Raw genomic sequence first — 23,565 nt, 5'->3', positions numbered from 1 at the left:
TCATGACACGGATGAAAATGTATTGAAATTCACTTGAAAACCCATAATATGCTAATTTGGGACAGTTCCAGACTTGGGTTGGGCTGGGCAGGTCAGGTGAACATAGACTGAGGCAGAACAACTATGGTCCTCGCTCATATACCGAAATCATCAAATGGAAGCTACAGCCAGACATCAAATTTCCTGAGATAGGGGTTGCTTCTTTGATGATAACCTGTGCGTGTATGTGTGTGTTTGATCATTCCATACAAGACAAAGTGAACAACAGACGCAGAGTTATGAGGGAAATAACCCAGAGCAAAAACTATAATTTGAGAAGTGCTCCACTCAACTGCATGTTAACCATGTGTTCTGTCTTGCTAATGTATTTAAAAATCAATTAGTTGATCCTTCAGCTATACCCACTTACTCCACCAAAGTCTCTCTCTTTTTATTGAAGCCCTACCTTTGTCTCCACATATATACAAACCCCAATCATACCCACACTCGCAAATACAACAAAAACAACAAACAAAAAAGCTATGTTTGATTCAGCAATCTAAATATTACATTATCTACCTACTGTGCATGGCAGAGAAATTGTTAAATCCATCACTGATTTCTTGGCCAACACACCTTTAGTCAACATGAGTGCAAGGAGTTTGAACTACATCTAATGGCTGTTCAGCTGTCGTGGATTGTAACTCAATAACTCTGTCACTGAATGATATAGTGGGTACTATTTATTTGAAACAACTGCTCCCTTTTAATGCAAAGCTTTGTCCTTGAGGGTTTGCAGTGGCAGCTAAAGAAAAAAGATATAGCTCTAAACTAAATATACCTCATGTGTTTGTCAATCATTCATAAACAATAGTTGAGCACAGTAAAATTTGGGATAAGTCTTGTCATTCCAAACCTAGCACTGCAACAGTTTAATCTGAATGCACTAAGGATCTCCCAAGTAAAAGATTAATCCAAGAAGAGGCGCTGACAAAGGATAATCCTAAACTTCATTTGATTTTGTGTTTAATGTTTTTTGCAAAACCATGAAACCTTGATTTATGTAGTTTAAGAACAATTTGCACCTCTGGAACATGAGTGCATATGCTTTTGATACACCTGCTAACATCTCACATGCTGTTTGTGTGTGTGTGTGTGTGTGTTTTAACACATTCTCGGCTGTCTTGCATTGAAGGAGATATGGAGCTTCAGGTATCAGGTTCTCATTTTAATAGATTTAAATACAAATGATGCCCTCTGGTGGTCACATAGGGTACTACAGGAGAAACTTGCTCTACTCTGTTATAAAGGACTTAAACCACAAGGTGGAAGGAGATGCCTTATTATTAGTTCGAACATTGCCAGGGGTTCACGCTATGCTGAGCAGGCTGTTTAAAAGACACTGCAGGGTTGTTTTTATAAGAAGTCAACTGTGTGGATGAAGGTTTTTTCCAGAGCTGATTTGGCGAATTTGGAAAAACAACAGTGCTTAACATTTATGGACGTACAGTTGTATGCATGCATTTATTTATTTACACACCAATATATATGCATAGGGTGAAGTGAGTGACATTTTTGTTCAACAATTATTTGACCAAAAAAAAACAAAAAAAACATTGTTTGGGTAAAGTTCACTTTTCATAATTTGATATGTCTGACTTGTTTTGGTAAATTACATATAAGATAGCGTATAAATGTATCCATGTTAAGGTCAGAGACCAAATACAATGTATATCCAATTTTCCAGATTTCCTCTTATGTCTTGCAAAGATTTGACTGTCAGTCCAGCACATTTTTTTCTTTTAGAACAAAATAAAAACAGACTAGACAAAAGTATCGTGGTCACACAAACTATGCTAAGTGTTTTGTTTGCTGTAGATTTTGGGCTCCAGGACTGTGCACAGTGGAAGATAACTGGAAGAGGGCTCAAAAACAGCATCTAGATTCACTAAGAGCTTTGCCATGGCATGTGTGTATCTGCTTTAGACACATAAAGTTATCATTTGTTTGACTCATTTAGCCTGTTTTGTGTCAGAGTTTTGCAAAAGACATGCTAAGAAGGAAAGCGTTAGAAGTAGACTAGACTTGGATTTCAGTGGGTTGATACAGTTTGTTTTTGTGCACATTATGTGTGAAATATACTCTAACGAACACCATCTGTGTTTCTGTTTGTTTTGATTAATCATTTATTTTGGCAGAGCCTGTTGTGATGATGTGGTTGCACTGTCATGAGGGTGATAATTGAAAATGTCAGAGTACAACGCAGGTCAAATCTTGCATTGCATATGTCCCCACATCCTACTCATTTTTTCCATATTAACAATAACATGTTTAATAGGGAATAAGAGAGCTAAAACTATATGATAATCCTCTGATCCACTCATGTTTTGATTAATCAAATAATCAAAAATAAACTGTGAAATGTCAACCTGACAAAAAAAAACAAAGGTGACAACATCAAGCTTACTGTTTTGTGTGACAGACAAAATGTTAAACTTAAAATGTCATCAAATTAATAAAGGGATACAATTTTAATACTATTGGCATATTAATTTGATAAGTTACTCAGTAATTAACCAGGCCCAACCTAATTAAATATCTAGTTTACTGTCTGTTTCAGAGTTAATGGGAACAACAAGTGGTTTTTATTATAGACAGCTTTGAAAATGCTTATATGGAAAATTACTGTACAAAAATGCTATTTGGTAATATAATTATGAATTCTAACTAATTTATGATAAAAAGAAAGGCTAAATCATTTTAAGCCATTCCTACATTTTAACGAACAGGAGAAGTGATCTTTTTATTTACTGTAAAGTATATAAATCAATGTTTTTTCCTGCAATATATTACATCAAAGAGACACTTTACATGTATTGATTCTATATAATAATGTATAACATTGCCATCAGTGCCTGAACACATTACAGCAGGGGTGTCAAACTCTGGTCCTTGAAGGTCTTCACAATGACCCATTAGTTTCAGTCAGGTGTGTTGGAGCCCCTGTGCATTACAGTCATTTCTAACAATATGTTACTATAATAATGGAGGAATTCCTGCCTTTTTTAATTAGTTATCTGACATTCATGAGAAAACTACCTCAACTGTCGTGGGACCTCCTGATAAAGCAGTCACGTATGTTCTTTCACTCTACACAGATTTTGTGATCTGTAGTTGTCTGCATTTAAAAATGATGCAGAATTCTTCTAAATATAGTAAAATTAACCTTTAAAACACAAAGATTAGAGAAACAAATTTAGGGAACAATTTATCTTTATTAAAGTTCAGAATTTTCAACCACAAAGACAGTCTCTTGTAAATCAGTGTTTGGTTATAAAAATGCTCAACATGCCTGTTGCCAAATGTTTCTGAGATCTGGACTGTGTCATAGAACACTCGCTCTCGGGATAATAATAACCACAATGACAGCAACTCTTCTCTACTGAACCACACACACTCAGCTTGACTGTACTGGTGCAGCTGATTCCTGATGCATGTGTCACTTTTTCATGTGCTTTACAGATTAATGGATCTGGATGAATTCTTCTTCTTTTGAAGCTTTTTTTACATAAAAGAAATTGAATAAAATGCCAATTTTTTTTTTTTTTTTTTTTTTGCTTAGCCAAATACTCCATCATAATGGTAGTTTGATCCCTCATGTAGAAAGAAACTGAAAGTGGTTGCATCTTTTCTATAAAAAATTTTCCGAAGCTGCTTTCTTTGTTTAATCATATATACAAAAAGAGGAGAAAAAAAAACTAAATTAAGCTGTGATTTAGTTTAGATCTTTTCCGAGGAAATCAATTACAATTTCCTTATGTACAAAAACAGGCATGTTTTAATTAAATACTTAAAAAAAATAGGCAAACAATTTCAATTTGTTCTCACTGTTTTAGTTTCTGTTGCATTTGAATATCATATTGTATTATCCAACATGAAAGGCATTACCCTACATCTTTAGTTTCATTGTTTCTATCATTTTATCGTGGCATATTAAATGATAAAGTGCTTTTAAAAACAAAACATAAAAACAAAACCTTTTGTTTAACCAACTTAACATACACTGGGACAATACTTGCAACCCTCTACAGGTCATGAGAATTTGTCTCATACATGTGCTAGAACACATTTAATACTCAATCCTACAGGCAGAAGTTTCACTCAGCAGTGTATGCTCAACCCTGTGCTTCACACTGGTTAAGGTGTTTAATTACTGTTTAGCTTTTGTTTGTTCTTTTTTTTAAAAAATATGTTTTAATCCATCTTTTGCCTTTGTGTGTCTTTCTAGGGCAGTTTTTTCAACAGCATCGACACTGGTCACACCTGTGGTTTCCGTGTTGGTCAGAGCACATTGGAGTCAAGCAGGATCTGCATACGGCGATATGAACGCACGCACGCACACACACACACACACACACACGAAGCGCACGTCTTTAAAACCCTGTCTTGACCGCTGCTGTTGAGTAGCTCGCCTTATATGTCAGGTGCGAGCCGTGTAATTCAGTCACGCAGTAAGAACAGCACAATAAGCATGTAGAAAAGCTTTAAGCACTCTTGGTTCTGTCTTGACAACTTGATCACTGAAAAGTGGTTTTCTTTGCATCATTTTGAGGCCCCTTTTCATTCTAACCCAGATGACATCCCGATTTGTGAACTCTACTTAGTGCTCTATGCAAAGTCAAACTACAGTGTAGAGTTGTCCTCATGTGCTGCCTATAACTTGTAAGCAGATCACTGGAATATTTAGGGTTCATCCTTGAGCCAGGACCGGCAATTTTTCCCTGCATTAACCATTGGATGTCTTGCAAAGGCCTGTCTTATTTTTTTTATACTTACCACACATACATACTTGCCCACATCATGAGACAAGGCCACTACTTCACATAGAAGAAGGGATAAGGAATTACAGGGGCATTAATCTCTGCTGCTTGTACCCCCCCCCCCACCCCCACCCCCTGTGTCGTCATTTCTGCTCCTAGTGTTTTCATAAAAAATAAAAAAAAATTACACCAAAGCAAAGTCAAACATTTATATCTCCATACATCACTAAATCACTGATAACTGAGCAGGCAAAACTGCAACAAAATAACATTGAAGAGTTTTTCCAGGTGGCTGTACTCATAGGTGAAGATGATCTTCGGCACCAACTCATATTTCTGACCTCACCTTTGCCGTAGCCAGCTCACTGTGCTCTATTTTTCAGCCCCATTGTTACATCACAGCTTGCAACGGTAATCTAACAGCTGACACTCAGCAGATGGTGGTGAAGAGCTGCAGCGATGACTGACAGTTTTATTGTGTCTCCCTTTGTAATCACAATGTCCATTAACAGTTCAGGAAGGCACGGAATACTCAGATTGCTCTTCGCTCACTTGAGTTTTATGTTCTGCTGCTTTGAGTGACAGGCACTTGAACACCTTTCTGTCCCGTTGCTATGAACAGAAACAGAAAAAATAGAGTCTCATTTGATGTCACGTTACATTAAATCTTAGCAAAAAAAAAGGTAAAACTAACTAAAGCAAAACTATTATGGGGATGCTTACCCAATTTGTACTTTTCTTTAGCCTCTGACCTCTCTTTGGCATCAAAGTACCAGACTGTGATGGCATAGCTGCAAAACACAGGAGATATTGAAATTAGACTTCAACTGCTTAAGTTACAGTGCCTTGTAAATTGAATCACTCTATTGCAATTTGTTGCTGTATGCCCTGAAATTTAAAAAGATTTGGGGGGATTTATTTCATTAAATCAACTCAACATGCTCCAGCTTATTCAAGCTGAATGGGTTCTGCTGGTGTGCTGCTCTATGGACAGACACTCTAATTTCACCCATGCAAATAATGTTCTCTTGGTTTTTGTGCTTTGGTTGGTATTTCTTAGCAGGTTTGTTGCAGTACCATAGTTTATTTGTTTTTTTTTCCTATCAAACAGTAGTCATAATCGTGCTTGAATGAGTAATGAGAATTTTTTAATATCATTTGAGAATTCAATTCTAAACTGCTTCAGACTCTTTGGCCTTTTCTCTGTCCTTACATGACTGATTGAACATGAGGAGCTTAACTGAACTAATTATGTGACTTCTGATGTAATTGGAATCAACAGATATTAATTATAAGCTTTAAAGCAAAAGGGGTGACTTTAAGACGCTTACGTTACATTTTCACTTTCTCTTAACTAATTTGTGTTGTGCGAACCAAAACATGCAACACGATTCTCGGTTATAGGGTAAAAAAAGTACAAAGTACTAAAAGACAACTGTACACAGTGTTGGAAATTTTGGAAATGATCAAATGTAAAATAAAAAACTGCAATGATGCAAAATGGCCAAAATGCCTGATAGATTACATTAAAAAAGCAAACAGTTTTATTTCCAACCAAAACAGGTACAACATCATCCTGCCTAACAGATATCCCAGGCAACAGAGGGTTAACTTCTACAGTTTCTCATCTCTCCTGTGGGGCTTTGTTGTTTATTCCTGTCTCTCATGTGTGTGCCTCTCCAGCACGAGTCGTGCTATCGAACCTTCCTCCCCTCTCCCTCCCACCAACCTACTCAGGAAACACATACTTCCTGCCTCCGGCCCCACCTCACCCCCCGGCAGTCAAATGGAGAGGAGAGGAAGGTATTTTTCACGTGAGCTTGACATCAGTCCGTCTAGGCACAGAGTGAGTCTATCTCATGTCATCATCAAGGAAACCACAACTGTTGTGGATCCTGCTTAAGCTATACAAGCATCTAACCAGTTGTATTACAATTATTGTTTAACTACAGTCATCACTGACAAAGTTGTTGAGTTCAGTAGGTTAAATCTAAGGTCATTTTGCTAACAAATTCTGTTTAAAAAACAGATTAAAGTAAGTTTAATTATGATGTTATAATTAGGCTATTGTGCATGTATGTAAATTACAGTGCTGAGGAAACTATATGCTTTGTTGAAGTACAATATAAAATCATGACACAATCTCATATTTGTGCATGTGTATGTATGTATGTATGTGGAGTATTAATTACTAACCGAGTGGCGTAGGCTGGCTTCACTTCATGTGGGTTCCTGCGGTCAGACCAGAAGATGAGCAGTCTGTCAAACAAAGGCTCAATGTTGGCCACCACATTTTTGCCTTCAGGGTAGATCTGCAGCAGACCTCCTTGTTTCTACAAAGACAAACACAAACAAAATAGTCAGATATTTGCAGTGCACACACTGGATATGCACGTCTAACATCTATCTATATAACATTTTGTAATGAAATGCTGAGATTATGTTTTTGTGCCTTCTGCCAGCATGAAACTTAGAGTTTAGTCAAGTGACTAAATGGAAAATGCAAAAATGACTGCTGGAAATGCTGGAACCACTCATCAAGATCCAATTTATCCTTTATTCTTTACATCATTTGTTATAAAGTGATTGATGGAGGAAATGAAAGTATGTCACTTTATCACATATTAATTGAGCTAATGATGCTTGCATGAGCAGTCAAACAACTCTTAAAAGTCAACGAACTGATCCAAAAAGCAGATAACCCAACAGGCTATGTACAGCTGTGACTGTCACATAACAGGACACTATATTTATTTCTGAATGTACAAAAATATTGGAAAACAAGTACAGGCCAGGTGTTCAAAGGCATTTCCAATTACAGCACATACCCAATGCAGATTAAAATAGATGTGCATTTTGAAATACAACAATAACTTTCTGTATGAAGCTGACTTAGACGATAAATATACCTTGACATCCCAGTTCTTGTTAAGATAGTAGATGCATGTGATGCAGCGTCCATCACCATTCGGGTTGTCGACATGGCGGACATAACCTGCCCCATTACCTGGATAACAGGCAACCATGGCCTAGAAACAGAAAAAATTAGATCATCAACTTTGCATTTGAAGATTTGTAGAGTTTTCCCACAATTTTTTAATGTGTGAGCAGAGCTGAGAAATGTGTCAGAGTTCAGCTGTTGTTCCCAGACAGAAACGATCTGCAGATACAGTATCCATTTTCAAACAATGGTCTCACGCTGGTATTTCCCCTACTTGACGTCTGAGCGTTGGAGGCCGTGAGGCAGGAGAGCTCTGCTTTCTCTTGGGAGTTTAAGGGAACCGAGACTTGCGTGTAAGCTTTTGGGTCATTGCACATACCAGAAAAGAGCCAGCACGAGACCATGCACCTGTAAATGTTCTGCAAGTGAAATCACAGAACTGCACCGCGATCAAAATGAGCCGAGTATGAGCCTACGTCAGTGTGACACAGAAGCCTGATACATGGGAACATACTCTGCTTTCAGGGCACTGTAAATAGTTTCCAAGCAGTTTCCTCTGCCTGTAATAACTTTTAGTCTATCTCTTAGTAATAAGAACAGTCTATAGCAGATGCTGACTAATGTTGGAAAATACAGTATTAATTATAACCCTGAAAGTTGACAACAAAAGATGGTGTCAGTGTCTTCACTTACACTGCTCCACACGAAAAAGCAAAAGAAAAAAACAACATTTTTTTTAGCTCAGCTCTGGGACACTAACCCTCACAACACTATCACTTTAACTTGACTCGCGCAATCAGTTATAGTACACATTGTGAGACTCTTAGGAAAGATAAACACACCTATTCCTGTGTTGTTTGTGAAACTCAGATAAAGGTGATGCCCTGTGTAGGAGGGCTTCAGTCACAGCGTAATCTTCCTCCTACACTCGGGATGCTTCCCTCCTCATTCACAGCCAAGTGAATTTGGCTGCATTGTATCCTTCTCTTTTTAGCCGCCATTGTCAGCCCTCATTACTGGCCAACGCTCGCAGTCGGAACTTATTAACCTCTGGACTTTTTCCCCCTGGCTCTAACTGCCATGGAGACTCTTAATTTACCAAGAAAATACTGCATGTAGGCAAAAGGAAACTAAATGTGCACATCTGAGCCATTAAAATAAATCATCTTTTTGACAGAAAACACTGAAGATGTACCTTCAGAAATTTGCTGATGCTGCAACATTGTGGCAAGTTGTGGCAGGAAAAATACCAGACAAGAGTTTGCTTTTAACACACTGCAGTCACTTTCAAGTTCACATATCGCCCTGCGTTTCTGATCAATGTGCCAAAGTGATAACAACTGACACTCTTGTGAGGAAACCTGCCCTCATGTACAAACAAGGACCTGCTCGGTTGGTCTGCACTACAAAGATATACACGCTTTCAAAGACAGATATCTTTGGGGTGGGGGGGCGGGATTACAAAATAGTATTTGATTCCTATTGATTGTTGATAAAAGAAAAAAATATTAAAATTATCCAAATACTTCATACATGACAGTAATTATTCAGCAGTGGGGCTTTTCAATAATCTGATCCTGAATGCTGAGAATGAACACATAAAAACTGTTCATCTTAATATATATTTACTAACAAGTTTTGCACCGCTGCGATGGACTGGAGAGTTGTCATCTACCCTGCCTCTTGCCTGCTAATTGCTGGGATAGGCTCCAACTTTCCTGGAATAAGCAATACAGAAAAGGAATCAATGAACAACAGGCTTTGCTCAATGATGACTTGTTAATTTTGGGTCTGCATGTAATAAAGCGAGCACATTTCCTGGTAAGAGTCTCAACAACAGCAATTAATCCCAATTAATATGTGATGTGCCATACGAGACAACTGAGCCCTAGTCTGAAGAATAAACACATTGAACACACATAAACATACAGATTGCCTGTATACAGACAGGCAAACCATTTAGGAGGAGGGTTATGTTATTTATTCTAAGACCACATGAGGCATGAAAAAGGGCATCAGTGTCATTTAAACCAGCTTCATATATATGCTCAACCTTTATATACACACTCAGTCAAACTGCCAAGAAAGAGCACATCCCATCAGTCCTTTCTGGCTTCTTTTCTATCACATCTCTGCTGATTACTGTGCCCACTCTAAGTTTAAATCTAAGTAAAACCTCTATACCAGGTGTTACAATTAATGCTTAAATGGAAGCTCCTGGTAGATACTAAAGCTGAAAAGGCCTCAGCAAAGCAAGATGTTCTGGAAGACAGCAAAAAATATAGGCAATGCTGCATGTATTTTATGATATACGCTCTCCACCATCATTGGTGGAGAGAGTTGAGGAGGCTTGATAAGGCTGAACAAAAACAAGCTAGGAGTATGTGAGATGGAGCTGGAGTTGAAATAAGAAGAAGGATGATTGCAAACACACAGGAGAGTTCTGAATGTTAGTAGATTTTCCAGGTTGCTCTTTTAAAATGTCTTCTATTTTTAAATATAAGTATGCAAGACATGATGACTCATTTTCTTTGTAATTGCTTCCATTTTAATGCTACCATAATATTCAAACTTCCATGTATAGTCTATAGCAGTGTCTCAAACTAGGGGTCACATAACTGTAAAAAATAGCCTATGTTTATCAAATAACTTAGAGATTTTTACCAGGGCTGTTAACTTTAAATTAAACCATTAATAAAGAGTTAAATCTTAATTTTTAGCACATTCATGCATAAACAACAAAGTCAGTACACATATTAAAAATCAGAATTTGACATTATCGTCATGAAAAAAAGCAGATTTTGGGCATGTGGAACCACTGGTCTACAGTCTCCTCTACTTCTCATTGGATGAGCACTGTCAGCAACAGAACTGGCATGTACAGGACAATGCTGAACTTTTAAAGCACAGTATGACCTCTTATAAACATTACCACTTGGAGGTGAAATGGAAAAAAAAAAAACTTTCACTAACTTTCATCTGCATCACCAGCCCTTTGTCCTTTGTAAGAACAATTGATTTCTAAGTCCATTTTTTTTTGTTCTTTTTTTTTTTTAGCAAAAAAAGTTTGAGATCAATTATTTATTCTTTTTTGGATTTTGTTACATATTACTATTACATAGTACTATTACTACCATAACCCAGCAGTTTAATCAGGTATATTTCAGAACTTCAAGTCACAGATAAATTGTTATGTAAATGCAAATTTACAATCAAGGAAATATACCTATACATGTTATAAAAAAAGAAGGAAAAATATGTTTTTCTTGACACCATCGAGTCAATCACACCTCTAAACAAGGGACCAGGCTTCCAGAGTACTATAAATAATTATGGCTTATAATACACAAAGAGCATTAAAGGATAGATTACTGCTGGAATTTGCAGATCCCTGCAGTTTTGACTGACATGCAGTGTCGATGGATTACATGAGGTGAAAACAGCTAAAGAGCCGTTTTCTTAAGCGATTAGCTCATAGTCACTTTAGCTGTTTCTCAGACTGAGATTCAAACCATCTGAGAAGAAGCTCTGCATCTCCCCTAATGTCCATGTCTGATCACCCACAAGCAGCCTGGATGACACAGGATGAGACAGAAATCAGGTCAGTTATTATTAGATCTTTCAGCTAAATTAAATTTGAATGGATTGAAGGGGATGGATATCTGCAAACTGAACTATGATGAACTGCTTAGTCACACAAAGCTTATATCCATATCAGCAACATTCACCTCTATATTGTTGCCCCGATCAGTTGATAATGTCTTTTATTAGTGTAGAAAAGAAAATCATTAGTATGGTAAAAATAAAATGTATAAGTGCTGGTTGGTATGAATTTATGTGTAATTATCTCTGTGTTAACCAATGCTTTTATCTATTTACAGACCCTGACTGTGAAAAGATTTAAGGATCAAGAAAGCAATAATTCTGAAGTGATTCAAACATTGTGAGAAAATACTAGTACAAAGTGTCCCCCCTGACAGGTGCTGAATCACATCAACCCCCCTGCACTTCAGAGTTCAGGGTGGAGCTTGCTGTTTTGACAGTCATAATATTTAGAGACGGTGCTGCTATCTGTATGTTTAGCACAAAATAAATTGGAAACCTTATTAAATATCCCTAAAAATTCTAATAAATGTCATACATTTGTACTGTTGTGTTTCATTTTCCATTGACAAAACCAATTTTTTAAAAAGTTGAGCAAATGTACTCCACCTTTATTATAACTCAGTGTCACTGTGACCGCAGTGACACCCATCATGACTCATCACTGAGCAGCAAAGGAAGTGTGTATGCATTTCAGTTGCTGAGTTTACAGGTACACAAACTACTTGCATTTTCAGAAAAATAATTCCTAAAATGATTAATAACTTAAGTGTTCTTTTGAGTTAATTTACAAAAAAAACAATATGACTATTATATATTCCTCAATTAGTCTACAAAATAATAGAACACAGTGAAATTTTCCAACGTCCCTGAGTCCATGTCCAGCAGGACAGAGTCCAGCAGGAGACTCTGTTGGAAGAATTTCAAAATCAAATTTATAATAATGCCAGCCCAAGTGTTAAATTAAAGGAAAATAACACTAGCAGTCACCTTAGAATAAGGCACTTTATATCAAAATGTCCTCTTCTTTAGAGTCTGCCATGTTTCTATAGTAGCCCTGAATGGACAAACTAGCATCTGGAAATAAAGAAGAACTTCCACCTTTTAAAGGCAATCTTTTATCTTACACTCGTAGAAGAGGACAGTAAAAGACCGTGAAAGTCTACAACCTCCCCATCAGACCTTTCTAAATCCTACAAACTTAATAACAACTTAGATAACCTGACTACTTAAATTCATTGAGGTTTTAACTGTATGGTTGTTAGACCATTGTTTTCTACATTGTACACAAAACCACAAAAAAGAAGGAAAAAAGCAGCATTTACAGCATCATAAATACTGTAAAATAAACCTGGATATGAACGTCGTCTATCAGCCAAGAATAATGTGTGTGCCATTATACTGAAATACATTCAGAATAACAGGTTAATATAGCACCAGATGAACACACTGTCACGACTAGGACAAAAATGAACTGGGAATGATTATAACATACCTATGTTATTAGTGTTTTTTTTTATTATTAAATATTATTATATTTTTTTAGGTGTGCAGAATGATTTGAATAGAAACTAAATGTATACCCAAGTGTCAAGTCTGTCTTTCAATTTATCCATCCAACAATCTATCAGAACAAGCTCACAGCTCTGTAGCTTCACTGCGTAACAGTATGACTTCAGACTCCTGCCTGCATGGTGGCACTGCTGAGCATTAGGAGGGACATCTTAGACTGCAGTGCTGCAGCTGACATAATGCCAAAGCCTCTACTGCATCTCCCTCATTGACTCGCTCAAGTCTTGCTGTTCCCCCTTTCCCTTCTACTCTCACTTCCAGTCAGTCTCCACTCACTTCTTGTATCTCATTCTTTGTGCCGAGTTGTTTCCCACCATCACCTTGGACTTCATTAACTGCATTACAGTTCTTTTTGTTAACACTATAATCCTTCTCACTGTACAGCTCACAGCCCTCAGAACCTGGCTCCTTCCAACGAACAGAAGACAGGCCTCAGAAAGAGTACTCACCACTGGTGAGGCAAAGTCTGGGCACTGCCAGCCGCTCTCTGTTTCTCTCCATCGCTTCCTTACACAATACCCTGTTCTACTCTGTATGGACCTGTTACCAAGGTAACGGCACGGAAATATTTTGTTCAAGAAGCAAACAGGGTTGATAAGATGAAGAAAAAAGGAAGAAGACAACAGAAGAAATAAAAAGCAGGCCAGAATAAAAGTGAGGAAAGAGGGGAAAAAGACAGTTTGGGGAATAACTGACAAAGAAGAGGAGGACGGAAAAGACGCAGAGACGCAGTGACCTCATATTTAGCTGCACTACTGCCCGATCCTCCTTTTTTCCTCTGACCCATGCAGACTCCATCACTTTACCGTTTGCCACACTGTCTACTGAGCTCACCAACAGAAAGGCCCAGATAGAACAGTTTGTACAGCAAGCAGTTGAAAGTTTAAACCAAGGAATTTCTCACAAATACTGAACCGAATAAGAAAGAAAATCAGTGAAGAAATTCAGTGATACTACAACAAGGACAGTTATTTAACCCCCCAGAAACTATTTATGAGTGGATTTCTGAGTGAAACTCTGTGCTGATAAGCATAGCACATTAATTAATGTTCAGAGGATGAATAAATGAATGAATGAATGAATGAATGAATGAATGAATGAATGAATGAATGAATGAATGAATGAATGAATGAATTGAAATTAAATTATGGTGGCACCGTTCATGTTTTACTGAATTCACAAATCAAATGACTCAGTTCTAGAAGCAGCAAAGTCATCCCAAATTGAAAGGTGCAAAGGCCGCTGATGCGCCTGTGTTTAAACACTGCCTCGGGCTTATGTAAATGACTAGACTGCACTCAGGGCAAGGTGCTACACTTGGTGCTGAACAGATGGGGTGAGCAAGGTCGCAAAGCAAATACTTAAGAATATAGGGAAACATCCATATATCAAAACATGGGACAGGTTGATAGAGGCAAAACCCATTTATGAGTACAGATGGATGAATTAGATACTGAAGTTGAATTATCAGTACATTGCTGCTCTGTATATTTAATAAGAACTCTAAAGGTCCATTTATTACCTATCTTATTAAGCAAAATCCAAACAAGTGAAGTTGTGGCTCTGTATCTGCATGTGACACCTTTTCCCAAATTTTCCTATAGGAAGTAGTAATGTGAAGACTACTTAAATCAGAGCTGACATGCATCAAAGTTCCTCCTGGATCTATTTTCCTCATGGCACTTAACATCATACACAGTCTAACATGAATGAAACTATCTCAGCAAAGATTGGACTAACATTATTAAATGTAATTTCTATTTTTTTTCCCTTGCAGCCAGATATTTAAAAACACTTTGAGCAGAGTAGTCTAGAGGCATAACACTGTAAATTCTTGCTGAAGTCAATGGTCTGCTGAAAACTGAAAGCATGAAACAGTCTCACTGGCATGTACTGGTTAACTCCCAGTGTACAGAGACCTATATGCACAGCCATTATGACAGAACACAAAGCTACAAACACAGAGAGGGACTGATGTACAGCAGAAAGGTTGGGAAAGATATATTGGAGTGTTTTTAACTATAATTCAATGTTTTCCAAGTTACATTTAGCTCTCGTGACATGAAGTATCAGATAAAGAAAAATAAACAAAAAGAACTACCTTCTGCCATGACAGCATCACATTTGTGTGGTTAAAGCGATAGTAGAAAATTCTGGATGAGATAAAGTGATGGAAGTAAAGATATGGGCTTTTTTTTTCTTGTTACCAGATTTTTTTTCTAGGTACTAGAGGTATGAAGACAGGAATGGGGGCAGCAACCTTCCCGTCCATGTGCCACCAACTCACATGGCTCCACTTGACGTGCTATGGTGTGAAAGTCTGTGTGTATTTGTGTGTGTGTAAGTATGAGTGTTTACCTGCCCATATGCCGGCATTATAAAGCAGAATGGACAAGACACAACTCATAAGCCACAACCTTAATGATGTCATCAGACAGACGCTCTTGTGTTTACATGCTTGCAGGCTTTGTTTTGCCTGTGATGCAGCTTGAAAAACCTCCCATCTGTAACCCCTCCTCACCCCGTGCATGCTCTTACCTTTGTGCGTCCATTGATGACACAGTTCCCCAGCTGTCCATTGGCAGCGCTGTACATGACGGCCTCATCGATGTGAGCCATCAGAGCCCCGATGTTCTTGCACCCAGGCTCTTGTCCCTCCACCCAGGCAATCTGGTCTCCGCGGATGTTCCTAGAGGGAATGCTCTTCTGGCTCACCAGCTGCCCTCCACGAAATTTCCCACTGTGATTTAGAACCTCCACCTCCTCCAGGATCTTGTTGCCCAACTGGGGGCCCAGGAAGTCATCCTTCACACAAATACCATAGTACTTCATGCAGGGGATGACATACTGCTTGGCAATGCGTTCTGCTGACCAGCCAGTGTCTGCATGAGGTTGTGGGGTTTGGATGGTGTTTATTTCTCGGGTTGAGGTCAGGCTGGTTGGAGCTGGTGAGTCTGAGGATGCCATATAATGTCCATTGTGCTGGTTAATATGGGAGGCAGCAGGGTTGAAGTTTGGGTTGCTATGGGAACCATTGCTACAGTTGCCAGTGGCTGTGAGCGGGGCTACTGCTCGGGCCACTCTGGAAGCCTCTGACGACTTGCTAGCAACAGTTCCATCTGCCAACTTCCTCCTCTTACAGTCTAAATCCCCGGATGTAAAAACTGGGTCTGCAGAGCTTCCTACACCAGTTGACCCTATTGTGTGACCATTAAGGTTTTGTGACCCTATGTCCCGGTTCTCCCCACCCCTCCTTTTTTGTTGTTGTGCCTGTCTGACTTTTAGGTCACCATTGATTCTTCTCATTACTAAAGAACAGTTCTCGTGAGCAGTCCTGTCCCCATTTTCCATCAGACAGCCCCTGCTGGTAAGAGGGAGCGTCTGCTCCGCCACCCCATTCACTTGTACGGGGCGGCCATGAGGAGCTAAAACGTTTGCCTCGTTCCCCTCCACGGTGGCAGAGGTAGACATCATTCCGCCGTTATAAAGCGGCACGCCGGTCTTAGTCAGACCTTGCTTAGTCAGGGTTGTGATTCCATTAGAGTCGGTCTGAGAGGCCAACCCCACGAGTAACTCCTCGGCCGCTGGACTCCCGTTGGACACCGCACAGAATCCGTTAAGACCCATGGTCGCTTGGTACGTGTGGTGAATCTCTGTCGGTCCACCGATGAGCTGCTGACCACTCGTCTTTCTCTCTAGCGAGCCTGAAAACGCTACGGATCCGCGAGAAGAGCTTGGCTTTAAAAGGTCCGCCCGTCCCAAACTCTCCATTTGATCTCGTCATCAGCTGGGTGCGCACGTACCTCACGTCCTCGCTTCATTTTCTAGCTGAGCCGCTGCTTTCTCTTATGATGAGGAGCCCTCCTACAGACAATATAAGTTTCATGTCCCAATCCTCTTCCACTGGCTTTTATCCTACCCGTTCTTGCATTTAGACACTCTAAAGCTGCGTGTTCGTTTCTATGCCCCGTTTAAATAATTTCAAACAGAGAGGGGTATCTGTGGAGAGTAAAATGACACACTTTAATGCTATAAATAGAATATTTACAGACCACCTGTCACAATGACCAGAAGTAAATAAATCAAGAATATTTTGTGGATGAATAAATAAATAGTCACATAAATAAATAATAAAAAAAAATATAGCGTAAACCTACAGCATCCTATTAGGATTTTCATTTAAACATAATGTATTATGAGGTCGTGCCGAATATTAACACCATAATCAAACGCAGACTATCGTACACCAACATGATGGTCAGACTACACTGTTAATTGCAGATCTATTTTCATATTTTGGCAGTTATCGTTTAAAAAAGGAGGAATTGAGGCTAACAACTCACCTTTATTTATTTACATGGGCTAAATAACACTAAATTATACATTTAACGCTACGTAGTTTATTTTTTACAAGTTTACAATGTATATAAATGTATATATTCCAATTACACACCCATTAAAAACGGTATATTTCGTCTTTGTCTGATATGGATCATCAACTTTACATCCTCTTGCCTGGGTTCCCCAAACAAAAAGAGAGGCTTATTAAACTATGTTTCCATTATGCTGGAAAGTGCATTTGTAAAAATGTAAGTTAAGTTAAAAACACAACTGTAACAGTTTTAAAAACATGTCAAATATCTCCCAGGGAGAACACGATCCTCTGCTTACCTACGGTAGTCATACAGCACTGCAAATCCTCAGCGAGCGTACGTGACAGGCTGAGAGTACGCATGTTATTTCCGGGATTGTCTTGGCCGGGTGTGCGTCCCATCCAATTTTCGTGTCGGTTATAAATAATATCCAGGTGGTGACGGCAGCCAACGGCGACTTGACACAGTAAACCTAATCGAGGGACGAAGGCAAATGCTCTGGGCCGCAGAAAGCCCCCTCAGTCTACTAAAAAAGCGCTCCCCGTTGTGTCGATGAGCGCCCCCACTTTCTGTCTGCCTCCCCCCTCCCCCCTCCTCCCTCAGCCCTCCTTCTCCGCTCTTGCCGCCTGCTATTTGTATGCATACAAGCCATGTGACCTCCTACTAGGGCCCACCATCAGCTGTAGACAGACACACTCCTGTATCATAACAGATAAAAATAAATTGCATGTAGCCCCTGCAATGCCGTAAGGTCAAAACACGCTTAACTGCATTAAAAATGTCCCCTGACATTACGAAGCTATTGTATGTACTTAACGTAAAAGTAAGACTTCAGAACAAAATGTTATTTGAGAGATTTTCCGTGTGGTGGAACTAATATCGCGCATTTACTGCTGTAATATTTATTGCATTGTTTATAATAATGAATATAATAACTGCAACGGTGGCTCACTTGTATTCTTAAATAAATCACACGGTATTGCACCAATGACTTTTTTGAGGCTGTAAAAAATAGAATATTTAACAAGGAAAACCATTGTTTCAAATGAATATATGTTTTCAATGGCATCGTGATTTAAAATGCCTTGGCAACATGATGACAAAATGAATGACTTAATAAGTACAAACTCTTTTTATCAGGTATTTTATCTGGTAATAACGGTGTATTCTTACACAGTTTGTCAATTTCAGCTGTTTCAACCCAAATGTATGTGATGTAAATATATTTTTGAGTTCCCAGTGGAATTATACAATTTTATGTAATGATTACTACTAATTTAATCTGATTTTCACGTAAATAATTAAAACACATTTTTTTACAGACCCAATTTATAGCAAACATCACACATACACACATTCTTATTTACAGCAGAGGCTGGAAAATATGTGAAGTTTATAAGGGAAAAGATTTAAAAATCCTGTCAGGTACAACGTTTGACAGTCAGTTGTGGAATGGTTTAAATAATCAAAATTCTAAGAATATAAGTTTTGATATGAGGTTTGCTTCACCCACGATTATCTGACCTCAGTATGACCTACCAGATAACTGCTCACAAAGAATTGTTCACTTATATTTGTATAGCAAGAGGAAATGAGGTAGTGTGCTGTTACAGAGCCAGGCCAGGGGTTAGGGCACTGGATTAATGCCTCACCCTGGAGGATTAGGTAGAGAGCAGGCCACATCCATCACTGTTTCCAGTGCAATCTTATCTCAGTTTATTGATGGACCTGGACAGCGCTTAACTCACATACCAGCAGCTGTAGTGCTTTTTTATGTAAATCCACACAAACACAAACGAATGGCTTGTTAGCAGGCTTCTACAGAGCTAAATGACATCTGCATGAGGGAATGCAGCCATTTGATTCAGGTGTACCGGAGAAGGGTTGCATCTAATAGTTGCAGAATAGTAGATCTCAAGGACTTGACACAGTAAACCTGATGGGCACCCTGATGTAAATGTTTACATTTTTAAAATTTCACATCTTCAAATGTTTCAATCCAGGACCTTTAACTTCTAAAACCTCTAATGCATATTGTTGCATATACAATACTGTTTCTGTGATGGTGGTAGGGGGTAAAGTGAGTACAGCTGAGCTGCTGTGCAAGTGTCTCTTTTGCTTGGACTTTGCCTGCGAGCTGAGAACGTTGTCCAGGGGCTAACTGTGTTTATTCTGAGCCCTGTGGATGCAGCTCCTATGTTTGGATATCACCTGTCTCTTACACAAAAGCTCTTTGGCTCAGCTCAGTATTTCCATACCCAATAGCTGGGCTCTTACACTTTAATCTTTCACTAATGATCAGTGTTGTATCATTCTATCAGTTTGTTACGTGTTGGTCCTTGTTTCTGATAGCTTTTCAATAATCCACCTCTCATCAGCATGAATGTTACTCATTTCCTAGTTAATGCAGGAAACATCTGACTTGATATGACCTAAAGTTTTTTTTTTTTTTTTTTATGTCGAGATGTAAGTTTACATAGTCAAATCTGGCTTAAATGATGATAACTAGATGTGTCAGAAAGTTAAAGAATAAGAACCTTTAATTTATTCTCACTTTATTTAACTTTAACTCATTCTAGCATCTTAACGTCCTCCACACAACACAGTGAAGAAACAGGGTGTGTTCAGAGAGAGGCTTCTTCAAGTTCACTGCAAGACAGAAAGGTGCAGGAGATCACTTCGGCCAGCAGCCATCACCCTCCAAAACGATACTTTGAGTTTTGTAAATTAATTATTATTTCCTTAAGAAAAAAAAAAAAAAGAGAGAGAGAGAGCGAGAGAGAGAGAGAAAGAAGAATAAACATTGCAATTTCCATCCATCCATCCGTCCGTCCGTCCGGCCATCCGTCCGTCCGTCCATCCATCCATCCATCCATCCATCCATCCATCCATCCATCCATCCATCTTCCACTGCTCATCCAGGGACAGGTTGCAGCGACTTTCCTATCCTTGGCCACTTCTTCCACCTCCCCTGGGGGAATCTTGAGGCATTCCCAGGCCGGTTGAGAGAATGAGTCCCTCCAGCATATTCCAGGTCTTTCCCAGGATTTCCTCCCAATGAGACATGCCAGGAAAATCTGTCCAGGTGGTATCCTAACCAGTTCCCCAAACCATCACATCTGTCTCCTTTCAATGTGGAGAAGAAGGAGTTTTACTCAGAGTTCCTCCGGGAGGACAGAGCTTCCCACCATATCTCTAAGCGAAAGCCCAGCCACCTTGCAGAGGAAACTCATTTTGACCGCTTGTATTCACAATCACAGCTCAGACTCCCTCATCACCTTGGCTGCAACTAGAAATTCTATCCATAAAAGTTATGAACAGAATTGTGACAAAGGGCAGTTGACCAAGTTTTGACACCATTCGCGATCAAGACACGATCAAATAACTCATTCAATGGGTCCAGTACTCCATACTCCTTGTGCACCCACAGGACCATGAGAAGTGTGAATCCCCCTGGAACACACCATGCTAGTCCAATCTGCCAGTCCCGACGCACTGTCCACGCAATGTTGCAGAGGTGTGTCAAGCAAGACAGCCCCACCTGATCCAGACCGTTGAAGACCTCCAGGCAGATCTTGTACACCCCTGGTGCAGCTGGTCAGGTGCCTCAACAATGGAGGAAGAGAACACGGCCTACTCCGGCTTAATTTCCCCCTTCTCACCCAGGACATGATTAAAACTCTGACTGAGGTGGGAATTTAAATAAAATAAAATAAAATAAAATAAAATAAAATAAAATAAAATAAAATAAAATAAAATAAAATAAAATAAAACAAAATTAAATAAAATTAAATAAAATTAAATTAGACTTCCAAGAAAACAAAATAAGATTAGTATAGATAGACGGATTTTACCATAAATAATTATGAATAGAAACTAATCATGATCCAAAGCATAAATGGGCCTGTATGTATTGAAGTTTTGGCATTGCAGTTCAATTGACTGGCAAACATGTTGCAGGGGACCAATAACAAATGATTATGCTAAATCAGAAGGTGGTCAATTGTTGAAATTTAGTGTTTTGAGTAAAATAAACTTTACTCATTTCTGGACACAGTAAATTCCTAACACCATGAAATTGATTTTTTTTTTCTAAGTTAGCAGAGTTAAGCAAATCTGAAAAATATTTTAGGATCCTAAACACTGTTTGGAAATTGTTAAATTAAGTGATCTTTCTCTTGATCATTTCAGCCTCATGACAGCACAAGATGGCCATAATGAATGATGAAATTATCACACATTTGAGCGTAAAGGTGAGATTTTATTGACGTTTTAAAGGAAACAGAGACCATCCCATCAATTTGTTGTACTGTTGCTTATATGGAGATGTAGCATATCTGAGGATGTGCATGACTCTATAGCAGCCTTTCCTCTAGTTGGCCAAAGGTCGATTTTGATTGTAGGCAGAGAAATAAGAAGAGATAGTGGGAATATTGGAATAAGGGAAATACTTCTAAATACAATTCGGTGACTGAGTACTTGAGATCAGGTTTAAATCATATAGCACAGCAAGTAGAAGAAAGTACCCTTTCACTCTGAGATTTCTCACTGATAAGCAGCCAGAGCCTTCAGATAATTTCTGTAACAATGATATCATTGTTTCCACAGCATGGAAGATGAGAAATGATTCATTGTTTGGTTTTAGTTGTAAGGGAGAAGCAAGTTCCTGTGCTGCTCTCACTCAAGGTAGTGGTAAGAAAGCATACAAACTGTGTTATGTATGCCGTATGTTATACGGGAATTAACACAGACTCATTCCCAGCAATCATGCTGTGACATAACACAATCTTACATGCACACATGTGCACATGGTATTTTATGACTTACAATGCAGTTTTTACACAATGCAATGTGGGGAGAAAAAATAAATAAATTAACTGAAAAAAGCACATCTGTGTTTACATAAAGCACATCTGAATTGTTTTACATTAGTATTCTTGTGTATTTAATAAGTAGCACACCTACTTGAAAAACACTAACCTTTCTCAGTTCATTAATGTCAGTAAATCATTTGTCTGCTGACCAGCTGAGACTTGTATCTAACACTTGTTTGTCCCAGGGACTGAAAAAACAGCATGCTCTTTGCCAAGGTCAGTGCTCCCTGTGCAGCTGGCTGGAATCCCCCAGACTGTGTAACACAGATTAGTGCAGCTTTGCACGTATACACATCTCCTCCACCATCCCTCTCCCTATCTGTCTTCTGTTGATGCCACAGGACTCAAGTAGAGATAATAAAGGGTTAATGTACACTGTCAAGGCCTAAAAGTAGACTTGCTAACTCTGTTTTTTGTTGTGTTTTTCTGTGCTAATCTGTCTGAATTCCTCGAAAGGCCAATACAGCTTTTCAGCTATTCAAGTCTACTTTTTTTCCCACTATATATATATATATATATATATATATATATATATATATATATATATATATATATATATATATATATACTTGTGCCAAGTTGCATAAATAAAACAAAAGTACTGCTCGCAGCTCAAATGAATGTCCTTGCCATTCAGATAGCTAGCACTTTAAAAATACATGGCAACTTCGGTGTCAAGGAGAGGTTGTATTTTTTTATTAAGACGGAAGATGGTAAAAAAAAAAAGTGTCATGAAAAACACTGAAGGAGAGCGTGCTGGTTTAAAGGAAGTTGAAAGACACATCTTGAAAAATACATCTTGACAGTTTTAAATGTGTGACTTGAGCTAGCCTTAAGATAAGAGGCTACGTTTGGACTTGCAAGACACAAAGATCACCATATAGTGAACTCTACAGGTCAATACCTATTTTAAGTAAAGAAACAGAAAGAAAATTGAATTTGAATTATGCTAAAAACAGCATTGTAAGTCTTGTCTTCTTAACTTGCATAATACATGAAAAACTAGGTGGGAAAACTGAGAATAGGTTGTTGATTAATACTCAAAGAAAATAAAGAGAGTTGCAGCAGAGTTGCTTACAGGAAGTCGATATGGGTTTATGATATCATGAGTCAGGTTAATCAGAAGAATCAGAAGATCAAACTCTGTGTCCTTAACTGAAATCAGGAAGAGTTTCTGTTTGCTTAAACAGTTTTGTTCATGAACGTGAATCTGATACACAGTTAAGATTCATAATAAGGACTTAAATTTTCCCCAAAGAAAAAAACAGAAACTCTTTGTTCTATAACATTTGCCTGTTTTTTTCTCCGCCAGACAGTGCATCATACAATATCATTTCCATCTACATTTTTATTTCTTTATACTACACTAATATCATAGACTAATGCTGGAAGATGCTGTCTGA

General features: G+C 38.5%; 1 protein-coding gene across 2 annotated transcripts; it reads right to left on the bottom strand.

Annotated features, from left to right (window-relative positions):
• Window positions 1-3,234: 3,234 nt before the first annotated feature.
• egln2 (egl-9 family hypoxia-inducible factor 2) lies at window positions 3,235-17,868 on the bottom strand. Of its 2 annotated transcripts, none has more exons than XM_041994306.1 (6): window positions 17,587-17,868; window positions 15,454-16,914; window positions 7,709-7,828; window positions 6,996-7,132; window positions 5,523-5,590; window positions 3,235-5,411 (listed from the first exon to the last, which is right to left on the bottom strand). In XM_041994306.1, the coding sequence occupies exons 2-6, from the start codon at window positions 16,684-16,686 to the stop codon at window positions 5,359-5,361; spliced, it is 1,611 nt and encodes a 536-aa protein (XP_041850240.1). In that variant the 5' UTR covers window positions 16,687-16,914; window positions 17,587-17,868; the 3' UTR covers window positions 3,235-5,358. The 2 variants fall into 2 exon arrangements, with proteins under 2 accessions (XP_041850240.1, XP_041850241.1); XM_041994307.1 differs by having other exon boundaries at window positions 17,591-17,868.
• Between the last annotated feature and the right edge of the window lie 5,697 nt (window positions 17,869-23,565).

The sequence above is a fragment of the Melanotaenia boesemani genome, chromosome 9 (genome assembly GCF_017639745.1).
Source record: "Melanotaenia boesemani isolate fMelBoe1 chromosome 9, fMelBoe1.pri, whole genome shotgun sequence".
In the NCBI taxonomy this organism is placed as follows: Eukaryota; Metazoa; Chordata; class Actinopteri; order Atheriniformes; family Melanotaeniidae; genus Melanotaenia; species Melanotaenia boesemani.
This window is presented reverse-complemented; position numbering and strand designations above follow the sequence as displayed.